Here is a 19,063-nt window from a genome sequence, read left to right as displayed (position 1 = left end):
TCTCCCCTGCGCCCCCTGATGTCCAGCATAAAGGTCCTCCCCTCCCAGAAGAACCTTCCCCTGGCAACAGTGGTGACAGTCCCGATAATTCCGACCCCAGAGGGCTCCAGAAACCGCTTACTCTGTCTCGGCTCATCTTCTTACACATTCACCAGCCAAAAACAGAAAACAGATCAGCACGAAATTGATCTCATGTTCTCTGCAGGATTTTTACAAAATGAACTGCAAATAATCTTCATGGAAGATAATCATCTCCTGTATTTGTAATATTTATTTCTACTTTTACTGTTACTTTAAGGAAAGTGTGTACACTATTGCAATATATATGTAAGTTGCCCCCTTCCCACATAACACTGTAACCAGCACTTCTGCATTAATAATGTCCCATACTACTGCATGGCGGTTCCAGTTGAAAAAATTAGGGTAAATTCTGTAAATGTGGCGTCTAGTAATATCCTTCTCCAACCTCCCCAGTAATTCGGTGTATATCTCTGCCTCATTACAGCATGAAATACTTCTGGCTTTATTGGCAGAGATGATAGTAAAGTCCTGCACAGGTTCATACTATAAATTTATATGAGATTCCCTCAATCCCCCTGAGCTCGAAAAAAAAGTCAAATTCCTGCAATCGACTCTTGCTTTTCCTTATCTGGTTTTCAACCACACAAATGTAATTTTTCTCTGATGACAGGAGAAATGATTTACTATATCACAAAATAATTTTTGTAAAGACAGGAGGTTTTACCGAACATGACAAATCGCCAGACATATTAAATTCAGAGCAGTAAAGTCTGAATAGAAAGGAATATTCCAATCTCTGGTATTATCGGTGCTCCGGTGGGGTGCGCGGATTACCGTATACACGCACAATGTCTTCCAGATGTGTCAGCGCTGGACGTGATGCCGAGATCCATGCTTCACGTCACTTTACAACCTCTCTGTAATGTCTACCTCCAGTTCACAGAGGCCTCCTGCAGTCATTTATGTAGGATACCAACCACCAGACGGCTGATACCTAGCATCGATGTCTAATCCATCCTTAGAAGGGTTGTAGAGTTTATACAAATCCCTCCAAACACAGGCCGGACTTGTAAGAAATACTAAACAAATGTGTAATATAATCACAGTCAAAATACCGCCAAATACTCGGCGTCACAGCTTAGAAACTGTAAAGAGAGCGCCGCTATCCTTAAGGCTTCTACGCCACCTTGGAGATCTGCCAACTGGGTCTGGGAGGTCTCTTCTCTTTTGTTTGGAGCCTCTTGGATGTTCTGGGAGAGTTGGTGAACGTACAAAATACTTGGTGCCATTCTGGTCACTTTTGGGTCTGTGCGCAAAGGATTGAAAATCATTGCGCTATCCCACTTACATGTGTTTGTGATTTGTGTTAGTGCCATGGGTTTGCGCCATGTGTTAGTACCTTGTGCTTGTGTCTTGCGTTTGTTCTGTGCATTCATGCCTTGTGCTTTTGACTTACGTTAGTGCCATACGTTATTGCCATGTGTTAGCTTTTTTTGGCAGTGCCGTATGTTAGTGCTATGTGTTCATGCCTTGTGTTAATGCCATGTGTTTTTGCCTTATGTTAGTGACTTGTATTTGTGCCTTGTGTTTGTGCCGTGCATTCATGCCTTGTGTTTTTACCTTATGTTATTGCTATGCGTCAGTGTCTTTTGTTAGTGCTTTATGTTAGTACTATGTGTTCATGCCTTGTGTTAGTGCCGTGTGTGCATGCCTTGTGCTTGTGCCATGCATTTGCGCCTTGTTTTTGTGTCTTGTGTTTGTGCTGTGCATTTGTGCCTTGTGTTAGTGACATGCGTTAGTGTTTTTTGTTAGTGCCTTATGTTAGTGCTATGTGTCCATGCCTTGTGTAGCTTGTGTTAGTGCCGTGTGTTAGTGGTGAGGGCTCATTCCATATGTTAGTGCTATGGGTTCGTGCCTTGTGTTCATTTTAGTGTCATGTTAGCGACATCTTTTTCTAATTTGTGTTAGTGCTATGTGTTGGCCCAGGTCACCCCTTGCTATTCTTGTGCGCCATGTTGACTACACTTTTATTTGCACTTAAAGTTATTGATGTCTTGCAAAAAATTGATCAGGTGTCTACTTTGGGAAAAACATGCGGTGGGACTTGATGTGCAGGGAAGTTGCTCTTCATCAATATTGAAGTACAAAACATCAGACTTGATGAATCGGCTTCCAAAGTGTTACATTTTTAAATTTTTCATAATTGCTATTATATCTCTAGGAAAAAACAATCAGTCCTGGTCATGTGATGGACACACAGCTGCACTGCTCGATACCGTTCAGTTGTCAGCATTTTTATTAGTAATGAGCAGTACAGCTGTGAATCCATCACATGACCATGACAGATTGTTATCACCCTGGATGTAAGAAATAACCTTTAGTTGCAAAGACTATAACTAAAAGGCCTAGGTACAGTCAACCCAAAAATACAGAAAAAAAATTAGAGGAAAAAAATGATTGATATGAGTTTTTAGACCCATGAAAAACAAAATAAAAAATATCATATAAAATGAAAAAAACATTTCACAGAAATCAGTGCTCTAGCTGGAGGATTTACTAATCATGTTCCTTTCTGTGGCCGCACCAGCACTTCACCACGAGAGCGTGGAGATGTGCTATTGTCCTGCAGTGACCTGCATTCTCTGTTGCCAAGAAACGGCCTGAATATATTTGTGCCGCCATTTAGCAAACAGTACGGCGAAAAATGTTTAATTAGGGAGTCGAAAAGAGTATCTATAGAATAATTACAAGAAGGTTTAAAGAGGACATATTCTCAGCCTGCAAAATAATAGAGACAAGGAGATGGACATATATTGCAGCTCTTACGCACCAATTTTGCCCCTATTGAAGCCTTTAGTGTTCTCACCCACTACAATACCTTTTTCTTGGGTCCTACAGAGTATGATGCCCACAAAAATGCCCCCCCCCCACAGTATGTTACCCCAACTGTGAAATCCCCCAAATCCATAGTGTGATGTACCAACACCCCTGCACACAGTATGATGGCCTCTCGCAGACCCCCTACACAGCATCACACTCCCACAGCCTCTCATACAAAGTATGATGCACCCTCAAAAAGTATGATGCCTCCCAAACAGTATGATGTCCTCCACACAGTATGTTTCCCCCAAACTTTCTCCCAAACAGTATGATGCCCCCATAGCTATGCCACACAATATAGTGCCCCCATATTCCTCCCCCATAAAATGTGATGCCCCCATAGTCCCAACCACACTATTATGAGACCCTCACAGCCCACAAAAGGTTTGATGGCCCTAATAGCCCACATACATTATGATGCCACCACAGTCCCCTCACATATGACGGTCCTCACAACCCTCACAAAGTATGATGATCTGTACACCTCCCCGGCAATATGATGACGCCAACAGCCTCCCACACAGTATTATGCCGCCACAGTACTCCCATAGAGTATGATGGTTCTCACAGCCCCTCACACAGTATGATGACCCCCACAGCCTCTCACACAGTATGATGCCCTCACAGTCCCCCCACACAGTATGACGCCCTCACAGTCCCCCCACACAGTATGATGCCCTCACAGTCCCTCCACACAGTATGGTGCCCTCACAGTCCCCCCACACAGTATGGTGCCCTCACAGTCCCCCCACACAGTATGATGCCCTCACAGTCCCCCCACACAGTATGGTGCCCTCACAGTCCCCCCACACAGTATGGTGCCCTCACAGTCCTCCCACACAGTATGATGCCCTCACAGTCCCCCCATACAGTATGATGCCCTCACAATCCCCCCACACAGTATGGTGCCCTCACAGTCCCCCCACACAGTATGGTGCCCTCACAGTCCCCCCACACAGTATGATGCCCTCACAGTCCCCCCACACAGTATGGTGCCCTCACAGTCCCCCCACACAGTATGGTGCCCTCACAGTCCCCCCACACAGTATGGTTCCCTCACAGTCCCCCCACACAGTATGGTGCCCTCACAGTCCCCCCACACAGTATGGTGCCCTCACAGTCCCCCCACACAGTATGGTGCCCTCACAGTCCCCCCACACAGTATGATGCCCTCACAGTCCCCCCCCACACAGTATGGTGCCCTCACAGTCCCCCCACACAGTATGGTGCCCTCACAGTCCCCCCACACAGTATGGTGCCCTCACAGTCCCCCCCCACACAGTATGATGCCCTCACAGTCCCCCCACACAGTATGATAGCTGCCACAGTTAATCCACACAGTATGATACAGCCCATCTCCAATTCACAGTATGATGACCCCGCAGCCCACTAACATTAAAAAATAAAACCTATTCACCTAATCCCGTTCCCCCAAGTTGCTGCACATCTGGGATGCCATTGATCGGTGATTACACGGGAGCTGCCAGCAGAGGATCTTCATTATTTTCCCAAGTGCATTTAGTGGCAGAACCTTTCTCAGACGACCATTAATAACCTCATTGATAACAACCGATTCTGGAAGTGCCGGGATTTCTGTACGTGGCTCTCATGCTCAAGACTGAATAAATCGAGAAGTTTTCAACATTTTGTTTCCATCTTTCTCACCATTTGCAGATCAGTAACGCGTCTATCCTTCCTGTGATTGTAGTCATTACACAGTAGTTTCCCATCAGGGTGTTGCAATTTCAATGTAGCAATATTAATGAGACATCTTTTGTTTTAATTGACAGGATTATGAGTCACATCACCGACATAACAAAATGAAGATTCAAGAAATAAATAAAATAATACCTTAAAATCGGTAACCGCAGCTGATAAATTAACTCTCATCCATAAAATACTCTTCACACTAACTTCATTTTTAACTACCGGTATATAAAAATGCACTAAAGTATAAACTATTCATAAGAAATATGTAAACTCAACTATAAGCTAAAAAAAAGACAAGCAAGATAAAATCCTCTTACTACCAGAAATTGGGGGGAAAATTCCCGTCAAAACTTACCAAGGAAGCAGTCAGATTATGGCCACCTACCCTATTACCCAACCCTGATTGATCATAAGCCCTGGCTTAAAAAAAAACAATTATGAAATTCAATAAAATCATGAGCATTGTATAAATCAGATATATTTACCTGCGACAGTCCCAGATGCACGGAAGCAGTTTCAGAAATATACATTATTTTTCCATCCGATGCAACAACAAAAACAAATCCGTCCAACGTCTGAAAAACAGAAAAAAAATGTTCATGTCATTGATGTCATTACAGGAAAGGATAGAGCTGGAGGATCTACAATCGTGGGGGTAAAGGAATCGCCATAACGACGCTCAGTTTCCTTTAAAGGTTCCTTAAAATACATGGTGCTATCTGGGAAAATTTATTTTCTTATATGTATGTATTTTGGGCAAAAAATTGCAATTGGGTTTTATTAAATTTTTTTGCCTGGTTCAGCTTTTACAGGCTATTTTGCTGCAGAAAGAGTTGAGTATCCATCACTGATATTATATTAATGGAAAGTTTGTCACTCTTCACTCTTTGTTTTTCTGAGCTCCTCTCTGCTGATTTATGACCAAGGACCACATTAACCCCTTCACCCCCAAGGGTGGTTTGCACGTTCATGACCGGGCCAATTTTTACAATTCTGACCACTGTACCTTTATGAGGTCATAACTCTGGAACGCTTCCATGGATCCCGGTGATTCTGACATTGTTTTCTCGTGACATATTGTACTTCATGTTAGTGGTAAAATTTCATTCAAATAACTTGTGTTTATTTGTGAAAAAAATGGAAATTTGGCAAAAATTTTGAAAATTTTGCAATTTTCCAACTTTGAAGTTTTATGCCCTTAAATCACAGAGATACGGCACACAAAAAACTTGATAAGTAACATTTCCCACATGTTTACTTTACATCAGCACAATTTTGGAACCAACATTTTTTTTTGTTAGGAAGTTATAAGGGTTAAAAGTTGACCAGCGATTTCTCATTTTTACAACACCATTTTATTTTTAGGACCACATCACATTTGAAGCCACTTTGAGGGGTCTATATGATAGAAAATACCCAAAAGTGACACCATTCTAAAAACTGCACCCCTTAAGGTGCTCAAAACCACATTCAAGAAGTTTATTAACCCTTTAGGTGCGTCACAGGAATTTTTTTGAATATTTAAAAAAAATGAACATCTAACTTTTTTTCATAAAAAAAATAATTCAGGTTCAATTTTTTTTATTTTACCAAGGGTAACAGGAGAAATTGGACTGCAAAAGTTATTGTGCAATTTGTCCTGAGTACGCAGATACCTGATATGTGGGGGGGAACGACTGTTTCGGCGCATGGCAGAGCTCAGAATGGAAGGAGCGCCGTTTGACTTTTTCAATGCAAAATTGGCTGGAATTCAGATTGGACGCCATGTCACGTTTGGAGAGTCCCTGATGTACCTAAACAGTGGAAACCCCCTACAAGTGACCCCATTTTGGAAACTAGACCCCCTAAGGAACTTATCTAGATGTGTGGTGAGAACTTTGAACCCCCATGGGCTTCACAGAAGTTTATAACATAAAGCCATACAATTAAAAAATCATATTTTTTCCACAAAAATGATCTTTTCACCCTCAATTCTTATTTTTCCAAGGGTAACAGGACCCTAAAAGTTATTGTGCAATTTGTCCTGAGTACGATGATACCCCACATGTGGGGGTAAACCACTATTTGGGCGCATGGCAGAGCTCGGAAGGGAAGCAGCGCCATTTGACGTTTTGGGCTGGAATTGAGATCGGACTCCATGTCGCGTTTGGAAAACCCCTGATGTACCAAAACAGTGGAAACCCCCCACAAATGACACCATTTTGGAAACTAGACCCCCTAAGGAACTTATCTAGATGTGTGGTGAGAACTTTGAACCCCCATGGGCTTCACAGAAGTTTATAACATAAAGCCATACAATTAAAAAATCATATTTTTTCCACAAAAATGATCTTTTCACCCTCAATTCTTATTTTTCCAAGGGTAACAGGACCCTAAAAGTTATTGTGCAATTTGTCCTGAGTACGCTGATACCCCACATGTGGGGGTAAACCACTATTTGGGAGCATGGCAGAGCTCGGAAGGGAAGCAGCGCCATTTGACGTTTTGGGCTGGAATTGAGATCGGACACCATGTCGCGTTTGGAAAACCCCTGATGTACCAAAACAGTGGAAACCCCCCACAAATGACACCATTTTGGAAACTAGACCCCCTAAGGAACTTATCTAGATGTGTGGTGAGAAGTTTGAACCCCCATGGGCTTCACAGAAGTTTATAACATAAAGCCATACAATTAAAAAATCATATTTTTTCCACAAAAATGATCTTTTCACCCTCAATTCTTATTTTTCCAAGGGTAACAGGACCCTAAAAGTTATTGTGCAATTTGTCCTGAGTACGCTGATACCCCACATGTGGGGGTAAACCACTATTTGGGTGAATGGCAGAGCTCGGAAGGGAAGCAGCGCCATTTGACGTTTTTTGGGCTGGAATTGAGATCGGACACCATGTCGCGTTTGGAAAACCCCTAATGTACCAAAACAGTGGAAACCCCCCACAAATGACACCATTTTGGAAACTAGACCCCCCAAGGAACTTATCTAGATGTGTGGTGAGCACTTTGAACCCCCCAGTGCTTCACAGAAGTTTATAACGCCCGGGCGTGAAAATAAAAAATTCGTATTTTTTCCACAAACATGATCTTTTAGTCACCATTTTTTTATTTTCTCAAGGGTACCAGGAGAAATTGGACCTTAAAAGTTGTTGTCCAATTTGTCCTGAGTATGCTGATACCCCATATGTGGGAGAAAACTACTGTATGGGCACACGTCGGGGCTCGGAAGGGAAGTAGTGACGTTTTGGAATGCAGACTTTGATGGAATGGTCTGCGGGTGTCATGTTGCCTTTGGAGAGCCCCTAATGTACCTAAACAGTGGAAACCCCCCACAAATGACCCCATTTTGAAAACTAGACCCACTAAGGAACTTATCTAGATGTGAGGTGAGCACTTTGAACCCCCAAGGGCTTCACTGAAGTTTATAATGCCAGGGCATGAAAATAAAAAAATCGTATTTTTTCCAGAAACATGATCAATTAGTCCCCAATTTTTTCATTTTCCCAAGGGTAACAGGAGAAATTGGACCCCAAAAGTTGTTGTCCAATTTGGCCTGAGTACGCTGACACCCCATATGTGGGAGAAAACTACTGTATGGACACACGTCGGGGCTCGGAAGGGAAGCAGTGACATTTTGGAATGCAGACTTTGATGGAATGGTCTGCGGGTGTCATGTGCGTTTGGAGAGCCCCTGATGTACCTAAACTATTGAAACTCCCCACAAGTGACCCCATTTTGGACACTAGACCCCCCACGGAACTTATCTAGATGTGTGGTGAGCACTTTGAACCCCCAAGTGTTTCACAGAAGTTTATAATACTCGGACGTGAAAATAAAAAAATCATTTTTTTCCACAAAAATGATATTTTTGCCCCCAATTTTTTATTTTCCTAAGGGTAACAGGAGAAATTGGACCCCAAAAATTGTTTTGCAATTTGTCCTGAGTAGGCTGATACCCTACATGTGGGGGTAAAACACTGTTTGGGCGCATGGCAGAGCTTGGAAGGGAAGGCGCACCATTTGACTTTTTCAACTCAGAATTGGCTGGAATTGAGATCAGATGCCATGTTGCATTTGGAGAGCCCCTGATGTGCCCAAACAGTGGAAACCCCCAATTATAACTCCAACCCTAACCCCAACACACCCCTAACCCTAATCTGAGCCCTAACCCTAGCCCTAACCCTAGCCCTAACCCTAGCCCTAACCCTAGCCCTAACCCTAACCCTAGCCCTAACCCTAGCCCTTACCCTAGCCCTAACCCTAAGGCTGTGTGCACACGCTGCGGATTTTGCTGCGGTTCCGCAGCAGTTTTGGCCGCTGCGGACCAGCAGCAGTTTTTGCTGCGGTGTACAGTACCATGATTCCCTATGGGAATCAAAAACCGCAGTGCAGACGGTGCGGAATTTTCCGCGCGGATTATCTGCGGTTTTCAATCCGCAGAAAGAATTGACATGTCAATTCTTTCTGCGGATTCTCCTGCGGTTTGCCATCTCCTCTATTGAGGAGATGAAAAACCGCAGGACAAAACCGCAGAGCAATCCGCAGGTAAAACCGCAGGTCTTTTGACCTGCGGTTTCACCTGCGGATTTTACAAAATCCGCACCTAATCCGCAGCGTGTGCACACAGCCTTACCCTAACGGGAAAATGGAGATAAATACTTTTTTTTAGTTTTATTATTTTTCCCTAACTAAGGGGGTGATAACGGGGGGTTTGATTTACTATTTATGGCGGTTTTTATGTTTGGCGGCTGTCAGACGCTAAAAGACGCTTTTTATTGTAAAATAGTTTTTGCATCACCACATATTGAGAGCTATAATTTTTCCGTATTTTGACCCACTGAGTCATGTGAGGTCTTATTTTTTGCGGGATGAGTTGACGTTTTTTATTGGTACCATTTTCGGGCACGTGACATTTTTTGATCGCTTTTTATTCCTATTTTTGGGACGCAGAATGAACAAAAACCAGCGTTTCATGAATTTCTTTTGGGGGGGTGCGTTTACACCGTTCCGCGTGCGGTAAAATTGATAAAGCGGTTTTATTCTTTGGGTCAGTACGGTTACAGCGATACCTCATTTAGGTCATTTTTTTATGTTTTTGACGGTTTTATGCAATGAAAACTATTTTATATAAAAAATAATTATTTTTGCATCGCTTTATTCTGTGAGCTATAACTTTTTTATTTTTTCGCTGATGATGCTGTATCGTGGCTCGTTTTTTGCGGGACAGGATGACGTTTTCAGCGGTACCATGGATATTTATATGCGTCTTTTTGATCGCGCGTTATTACACTTTTTGTTTGGCGGTATGATAATAAATCATTATTTTTTGCTTCGTTTTTTATTTTTATTTTTTAAGGGGTTCGCTAAAAGGGTTAACTAATGGGACAGTTTTATAGGGCTGGTCATTACGGACGCGGCGATACCTAATATGTGTACTTTTATTGTTTTTTTTTTTTTATTATTTCCAAAAAATGGATTTATTGGGGGAATATTTTTTTTTTTTTTCTAATTTATTTGGCGATTTTTTTAAATTTATTTTTACATTTTTTTTTAATTTTTTTTTTACTTTATTACATAGTCCCAGGTGGGACATCACTGTCCTGTGACAGATCGCTGATCTGTCACATCACAGATCACTGTGACAGATCAGCAATCTGTCACAGGCATTGAAGAAGACTTCCTCTTGCCTGCGCTTTGCAGGCACTGAGGAAGCCTGCTTCCTCAGGTCCCCGAAGGCCCCCGTCGCCATCTTGGATTCGGGGGCCTGGAGGATAGGAGCCCCCCGCAGCAGCGCTGCACATTGCGCTGCCGTGGGGGGCTCAGGGAAGCACGGAGGGAGCCCCCTCCCTCCCGATGCTTCCCTTTAACTCCCGGTACACCGCGATCATGTTTGATCGCGGTGTGCAAGGGGTTAACGTGTCGGGGGCGGTCCGTGACCGCCCCTGACACATTGTGCCGGGTGTCAGCTGTGATAATCAGCTGACACCCGGCCGCGATCAGCGGCGCTCACCACGTGGGCGCCGCTGATCGCGGTAGACGTACTATCCCGTCCACGGTCATACGGGCCCGGGTACCGTGGACGGGATAGTACGTCGGATGTCAGGAAGGGGTTAAAGCTCAGCTGAACTTTGATGTGGTCACAAATCAGCACAGAGGAGCTCCAAAAAAACCAAAAGAGTTACAAACTCTTTGTCAGAATAAGTTCACTGGCAGATTTTCAGTGAACTCATCCAGTAGCCAGCAATGTGCAGGGAAAAAGTCTGTAAAAGCTAAACCTGGCATAATATTCGTTAAAACCCAATTCCAAAAATTATTTAAGCTGTTTTGTGCTAGAAATGTCATGATCCCAGTGCAGGTTTTGACCTGCACGTCAGGGGTTAATGTCTGGAGCCCAGTGCAGGCTTTGACCTGGGGTTAATTATTGTGGCCTCTCTTTGGTTCAGGGAGAGCTTCTTATACCCCTGAGAAACTCCCATCCCCATCAGTTATACTTTTGCCGTTGGCCGAGTGTGTTGACCCCTGTGTGCCTGTGCCTGTTCGTTGTCTTATAGCTTGCTTATAAGGTTCTGACCCGGTTCTGTTCCCCGTTGTGAGTTTGCCTGTTGATTCTGTACTGCGCTACCCTCTCTGTGTATGACTCATTGCCTGTGATCTGACTACTCTCTGCTCGCCCCTCTTGTACTTTGCAGCTATCTCTGTGTATGACTCATTGGCTTCGTCCTGACTATCCTTCCCTGTCTATGCCCCTTGGTAACTTTGTCTCGCAGTTACTCTGCTAGGAGTTTTCCTGCAGCTTCTAGCTCTCTGAGGTTTAGGCCACGCCCCCAGCAGTCACGTGCTTCAGGTCCTGCGGCTCTGAAGTACGCACCTACTCGGCTGCTGCCCGCTCCACAGGAATCTCTGAGCACAGTTTGTTTTACTCAGGACATGCGCACTGGCTCAGTGAGCAAGTTCAGTGCGGTGTTCCTGACAAGGAACACATGCATTTAAGAAAAAAAAATCATCAAAAAATGTCCATATGCTCTGAATATGACACATCTCAGCCTATGTCACCCCTAATGAGAAAATATAAAGGTGTGTCGTTGCTGTCAATAATGGGGGGAATGATCTGTTCCATTTACATGAGTTATTTCAGCCGGCCAATGCTTATTGTTTACAATTTCAGGAGTTTTACGAAGATAAATCTTGACTTTACTGAATATATTCCAATTTTTTAGCTAATCCACTATGTTGTAGGGGAAAAAGTTGTGTCTCATGTTCTTTAGAAGCAAATTCCACTTTAAAGGGTTGTTTTCCAGGATGAGGAAAAATTTATGCAGAATGGAGGGTGTATCATAAAATACAAAAGTTCCTATACTGATCTGATAATTATTTCCCCTGATGATGTTCCATGTACCATTGTGTCCAATCATTGCCTACAGAGGACTGGTGGGCAGACCTGTGGCCAGTTTGTGAGCATTTTCCCTTAAAGGCTTAAAGGAAATCTGTCGCCTCATTTTTGGCCTATGAGATGTGGCCACCGCCATCAGGGGCTTAGCTACAGCATTCTGTAATGCTGTAGATAAGCTCCCGTTATAACCTGAAAGATAAGAAAAACGAGTTAGGCTACTTTCACACATCCGTTTTCTGGAATCCGGCACGATGCGGCGAAAATGTAAAAAACCTGATCCGGCACCGGATGGCACCGGATCCGTTTTTTTCCTCATTGACTGTCATTATCGCCGCATCGTGCCGGATGGGCATGCGGCGTGTCAGGTTTCTGCCGGAGACGGCAAAAATGCGCCGTCCGGCGTCTGCAAAAAACGTTCCCTGTAACGTTTTTTGACAGCGCTGGAACGGTTTTCAGAACAGCGCATGCCCGGACACTTTGTGTTTTAACCCCATAAGTGACTGCCATCTATAGCTAAAATCTCTCTCTCTCGTCTCTCTCTCTCGTCTCTCTCTCGTCTCTCTCTCGTCTCTCTCTCTCGTCTCTCTCTCGTCCCCCTGATCATCATACCTGTCTGCTCGCCCTCTTTGCGCTCTGGCTCCTTTAAGTGTTCACGACACCATATCCAGCCGTACACATACATCCGGTGTCTGCGCTCCACGCCGCATCCGGCAGTACGGCTTTTCACCGCAAGGCGCCGGAACACTAAAGACGGATGTCTGAAAGAAGCCTTAGATAATATGTAGGAGGGGCCGTCCCCGCTGTGTGCCCGGGCAGGAACCAAGGGGGCTGTCACCAAGGTTCCTAGGAAAACTGTTTCCGGAGGACAGAGTTCAGGGACGGACCGTTGAGACTGACAGGTGGGCTGGGGGAGGAGCTGATATAAAAGGGGTGGAGGACGCTAGTCACAGTGAGTCAGCAGAATGGGCGAGAAGGAGCAGGATACCGTGGGAGCGCCTGAAAGCCAGAGCGACGCGCAGGAGCCAGAGAGGAGGACAGAGGCAGGAGGGGCACTCACGCTGGACAGCAGAGGGACGGCGCCGAGTCGACCATCAGAGAACCGCTGCTCTGCTCCAACCCGCGGCCGTTGCCGCCTCACTCCAGCCCACGGCTGCGGCCTGTCCGCGGTCATCTGCGGCCATCGCCGCCTCACTGCAGCCCGCGGCTGCGGCCTGTCTGCTGCTACCTGCGGCCGCTGCCGCTCCTCTTCAATCCGGGGTTGCAGCCTGCCCACTGCCACCCGTGGGAACCGCTATTTCACTCCAGTCCGTGGCTGTGGCCTGTCTGCTGCCGCCCGCGGGCCCCATTGCTCCACTCCAGCCCGTGGCCCATCCCCAGCCTGTGGCTGGGGTCTACACCACCCAGTCCCCGGGCTACACCATATCGCCTCCGACGGGAGGTGCTACGCAGAGGAACTCTGCAGGGGCCTGTTGTGCCCCCACCTCGCCTGGTTGTAGGAACGCCCGAAGACTTCATCAGATCCTCGCCGGTTGGGCGATTCTCGCCGGCTGGGCCCAGCGGCTGCAACACCGGAGCATCGCCGAACAGCACTCCGCCAGACAGATAAGTGACAAATGGGAACTAAGGACCCGTAGTCGGCCATACCGCGGCCCTATAGTGACCGGCCTTTGCCGGGTTAGTCGTGTTCGCATTATTAGTGTATTCTTGTGATTGGTCCCTGTGAGGACAATTATTGTTAACCTATTTCTTGATTGCTCAAGATAGCCCCAAAGGCATCTATAGATATAAAAGTTACACCTTAAAGTTCAAACCGTCTCACGCCTCGTCACTGCATCCCCCGTACCTGCGAGTACTACAAATACTCACCCGGGGATCCGGTCCGGTCCGATGGGTGTCGCTGTCCGGTCCGATGCCTCCCATCTTCGAGAGATGACGTCCTCCTTCTTACTTCTGCCGCGCTCCTGCACAGGCGCACTTTCTCTGCCCTGTTGAGGGCAGAGTAAAGTACTGCAGTGCACAGGCGCTGGACCTCTCTGACCTTTCCCGGCGCCTGCGCACTGCAGTACTTTACTCTGCCCTCAACAGGGCAGATAAAATACATCTGGGCAGGAGCCGTGGTAGAAGTAAGGAGGAGGACATCATCTCTAGAAGATGGGAGGCGCCGGACCGGACTGCGACACCCACCGCCCCCCGGTGAGTATAATCTAACTTGTTTTTGTTCTCTTTCAGGTTACATCGAGGGCTTATCTATAGCATTAAAGAATGCTGTAAATAAGCCCCTGATGGCGGTGGCCGCAGATAATAGGCCGAAAATGGGGTGACAGACTCCCTTTAATGTACCACTGTATGTGTGATTCCATACGGAGCATTTTTAAGGCAGCAAATTGCTCTACAGACTCTACAGGTTACAAAGGCAACAATTATAGTCAGGCCCCGTCCTAGAAGAGCCCTTAGGCCACCCTGAAAAATAAATAAACAAGATGAATCCTGAGTAAATTCACTGGGGAAATGCCTACTCAATGGATGTCGCTGCAAACAAGACACTACACCCAAAACTTAAACATACTTTATTGGGATATTATGTGATACACCAACACAAAGTAGCAAGTATTTGTGACAAGTAAAGGAAATTATGCAGTTTTCTAATTGTTTTAAAATATAAATCTGAAAATGTTGACGTGCCTTTGTATTCAGCCCTCTGTAGTCTAATGCCCCTAAATAAAAGTTTGAGTGACCAATTGTCTCCTGAAGTTACATAATTAGTAAATTGCGTCCACCAATGGATAATTTATTCTCAGTATAGCTACAGCTGTTCTGTGAAGGCCTCAGAGGTTTGAGAACATTAGAGATCAAACAGCATCATGAAACCAAGGAACTCACCAGACAGGCCAGGGATAAAGTTGTGGAGAAAAGTAAAGCAGGGTTAAGTTCTAAAAAAAATATAGCTCAAGCTCTGAACAACTCATGGAGCAAATGTTCAATCCATCATCCAAAAATGAGTATGGCACAACTGCAAACCTACCAAGACACGGCTGTCCACCTAAGCAAGAAGAGCACTAATTAGAGAAGTAGCTAAGAGGCCCATGATCACTTTGGGGGAACTGCAGAGATCCATCGGTTGTATATGTATAATCCACAAAGCTAGTCTTCATGGAAGAACATCTGAAAGAAGAAAGCCATTTTTTAAAGCAAGCCATAACAAGTCCTGCTTGCAGTTTACAAAAATCTATGCAAGGTACAGAGGCATACATAGAAATCATGGGGCCCCATAGCAAAAGTTCTGTTAGAGACACCCCCCAAAAAAAATATTCAGCAGGGTAACAGAAGAGCATACTTTACAACTTTGCAACCATTACAAAGTCACTATCCTCCTATATAGTCCTCCACAGTGGCGGATTAAGTGGACTATGGGCCCGGGGCTGTTCATAAAACCTGGGCCCCTGTACCCCCCTTCCCAGGAAAACATTTTCTGTCCAAATTTTGTGGCTCTTCTCACAAAAACACTGCATATGCTGATTTTTAGGTATACAAATTGTAACATTTATTAGACCATAAAAACAAAGAAAAATTACTTTTTTCTCACAAGAAATTGTATTGTATGGTCAAACAATATAAATAATATTAAATATTCCTCAAAATCAACAGTCAAAATATAATGATGGGCTATAAAACCGGGACACAAAGTGTAGGGAAGAACCCAGATGCGCACCCTGAGGAACAACCCCGTTATCCCATGCTAAAGTGCTTACCCATCATGTGCTCCAGGACAAGTGCAGCGCCGCCACCAGCGCAAGTGCAGCGTGGTTGGTGGCGCTGCACTTGTCCTGGAGCACATGATGGGTAAGCACTTTAGCACGGGATAACGGGGTTGTTCCTCAAATAAATTTCTTACGTTTCTAAAATATTTTGGACTTTCACTCCATTTTTTTGTGTTAACATATAAGTTACACTTAGGCTGTGTGCACACGCTACGGATTAGGTGCGGATTCATCCGCGCGGATTTTGTAAAATCCGCAGGTGAAACCGCAGGTCAAAATACCTGCGGTTTTACCTGCGGATGTCAAAAACCACTGCGGAACCGCAGCAAAATCCGCAGTGTGTGCACACAGCCTTACACAGGCTGCCTGCCTGCGGCTGCCTGGCTGCTGTGTGTGTGAGTGTGACTTAAGTTGTGAGTGACACTGAGTGGAAGGAAGCTGCCCGCAGGGAGAGCTCAGCAGCTGACTGAGCATGGAGGCAGCCGCATAATGCATTGGAGGGAGCAGCCAGGGAGGCTGGGGAGAGGCAGAGCATGGAGGCAGCCGCATAATGCATTGGAGCCGGGAGCAGCCAGGGAGGCTGGGGAGAGGCAGAGCATGGAGGCAGCCGCATAAATTGCATAATGCATTGGATTGGAGGGAGCAGCCAGGGAGGCTGGGGAGAGGCAGAGCATCCTCCTCCCAAATGGTGACGGTGAGTGACCCACCTGCGCTAGCCGCTGCCAAAATCTCCTGGGCTGAGCCTGATATACTCTCTCTTCTCTCCTCACTGTGCCTCGGCCGGCCGCCTCCACGCTTCTCTCCCGAGTCCCGGCCACAGCACAGAGAGAGGAGGAATTTCTGCTCCTGCCATGCTGCGCCGCCCCCACACACGTGCCGCCTGGGACTGCCCGCCCCCCTTCCAAGTTCCTACGCCACTGGGCGGCGGCGGGCGGCTCACACAGATGCCGACCGACCGGATTGTCCCCTGCCCTGGGCCCCCAAAAAACCTTGGGCCCGGGGCGACCGCCCCATCCGCCCCTATTAAGATCCGCCATTGGTCCTCCATACAGTAGTATTGGCACTATATAGTCAGTATTAAGGGCAACACATAGTCCTCAAGACTGTATTATAAGTACAACATAAGCCTCATATAGTATTTATTATGAGCAGCACATAGTCCTACAAACAGTATAATGGGCACCACATAGTCCTACATACAGTATTATGGGCACCACACAGTCCTTCATACAGTATTATAGGCATCACCAAGACCTCTAAACAGTATTATGGGCACCACATAGTCATCCATGCATTATTATTGGCACCACATAGTCCTACATACAGTATTATGGGAATCATACAATCATACAATATTGTGGGCATTACCGAGACCTCCATACAGTACTATGGGCACCACTTAGTCCTCCATACAGTATTATGGGCACCACATAGTCCTCCATACAGTAAAATAGGTCCCATATATTGCTCCATACAGTGTAATGGGCCCCATATAAGGCTCCATGCTGTTGTAACTTCATCATATCAGCCCTCTGTGCTGAGAAGTCACAGAGCTCGGACGCAGAGGAAAATGATAAAAGAGGGAGCGTCAGCTCATGTTCCCTTTTCCATCATTGTTTTCAACTGCGGTGTCACAGAAGAAAAAATCTCACAACTTTGCAGACCTTACAAAGTCATATTCCTCCTATATAGTCCTCCATACAGTATTATGGGCACCATATAGTTCTCCATACAGCATTATAAGTACCACATAGTCCTCCATATAGTATTATGAGCATCACATAGTGCTCCATGCAGTATAATGGGCACCACATAGTGCTCCATAAAGTATATAGGGCCCCATTGCTCCATTCAGAATAATGGGACCCACATAGTCCTCCATACAGTATTATGGGCACCACATAATCCTCCATACAATATTATGGCCACCACATAATCCTCCATACAGTATTATGGGCACCACATACGTAGTTCTCCATACAGTATTATGTGCACTGCCTAGTCCTACATAAAGTATTATGGGCATCACACAGTTCTCCATACAGTATTATGGACACCACATAGTCTTCCATACAATATAATGGGCACCACATAGTGCTACATACAGTATAATGGGCTCCATATAGTGCTCCATGCTGTAGTGATGTCATTGTGCCCTATGTGCTGAGACATCGCAGAGGTCAGACGTGGAATGATAGGAAAGGGAGAGTCAGCTCATGCTCTCTCTCCCATCATTGTTTTCAACTGCATCGACATACAGGATGCTTAAACAGTTGACAGTACGATGCAGGAGAGGGGCCCAATGCCGGAACCAGTAGCGCCCCCCCCGACTTATGGGTCCAATAGTGGCCATGTAGTAGTAAACCATTGGTAGGGGATACAGCGAGCATGTGGAAGAAGGGGCTCTGGTCAGATGAGACCAAAGTAGAACTTTTTGGGCTACATGCAAAACGCTATGTGTGGTAGAAAACTAACACTGCACATCACCCCGAAAACACCATCCCCACAGTCAAACATGGTGGTGACAGCATCATGCTGTGGGGAGACTTTTCTCAAGCAGGGACACGGAAGCTAGTCAGAGTTGATGGGAAGATGGATGGAGCTAACTACAGGGCAATCCTGAAGGAAAACCTGTTAGAGGCTGTAATAGATTTGATAATGGGGTGTAGGTTCACCTTCCAGCAGGACAACGACCCTAAACCTTCTTTGAGTGCTACAATGGATGGTTTAGATCAAAGCATATTCCCTTGTGTGAACGGCCCAGTCTCTGTCCAGACTAAAATCCCACTGAAGAAAAACAAAAAAACTGAACTGGAGTAGACTTGAATGACATGCAGTGTGAACTTGCTTTTACATCATGCATGTCATTCAAGTGAAATCCCACTGAGAATCGGTGACAAATAAGATTATATTTTAAGAATATTTATATTTCTAAAAGAATATTTTAGGTTTGTGTACGGTCTGCATGCAAAATAGAAGCCATACGGACAGTAACCAGACCAATAGTATTAACATGCGTTTTTTTCTCTTATCGAGTTTTCAATAAAAAAATGTGGCATGCACTGGTCTTAGGTTAGGTGCTGGCACCTGCATTTTTTAGGGTTCACTAGCTTTCATAGATTTGATATTTTGCCTTTGCTTTATATACAAGTATTAAGCAGTAAGAGCAATTCTGATGAAAAAAAAAAAAAGCTTTGAAATCCAGTATACAGTGCGTCTTTATGAAAAACATATTGCACTGGGTGAGATTGTGCAGAGTTTTGGAGAGATTATTGCCGCCTGTTCTGCATTTTCCTCAGATGAGAGTAACAT

The 19,063-nt window shown here is 45.3% G+C and overlaps 1 protein-coding gene across 1 annotated transcript in view; it reads right to left on the bottom strand.

Annotated features, from left to right (window-relative positions):
- The window catches only part of SIM2 (SIM bHLH transcription factor 2), a 158,807-nt gene that overhangs the window by 57,991 nt on the left and 81,753 nt on the right, over nt 1–19,063 (bottom strand). Inside the window, exon 3 of the mRNA XM_073584655.1 lies at nt 5,097–5,186. Coding sequence (XP_073440756.1) covers nt 5,097–5,186 — 90 coding nt within the window. The remainder of the gene's footprint in view (nt 1–5,096; nt 5,187–19,063) is intronic.

This window comes from Dendrobates tinctorius, unplaced genomic scaffold (genome assembly GCF_039654945.1).
Source record: "Dendrobates tinctorius isolate UK_male_01 unplaced genomic scaffold, ASM3965494v1 ptg000084l, whole genome shotgun sequence".
NCBI classification, from domain to species: domain Eukaryota; kingdom Metazoa; phylum Chordata; class Amphibia; order Anura; family Dendrobatidae; genus Dendrobates; species Dendrobates tinctorius.
Note: the sequence above shows the minus strand (reverse complement) of the source record. Positions and strands in the feature narration are given on the sequence as shown.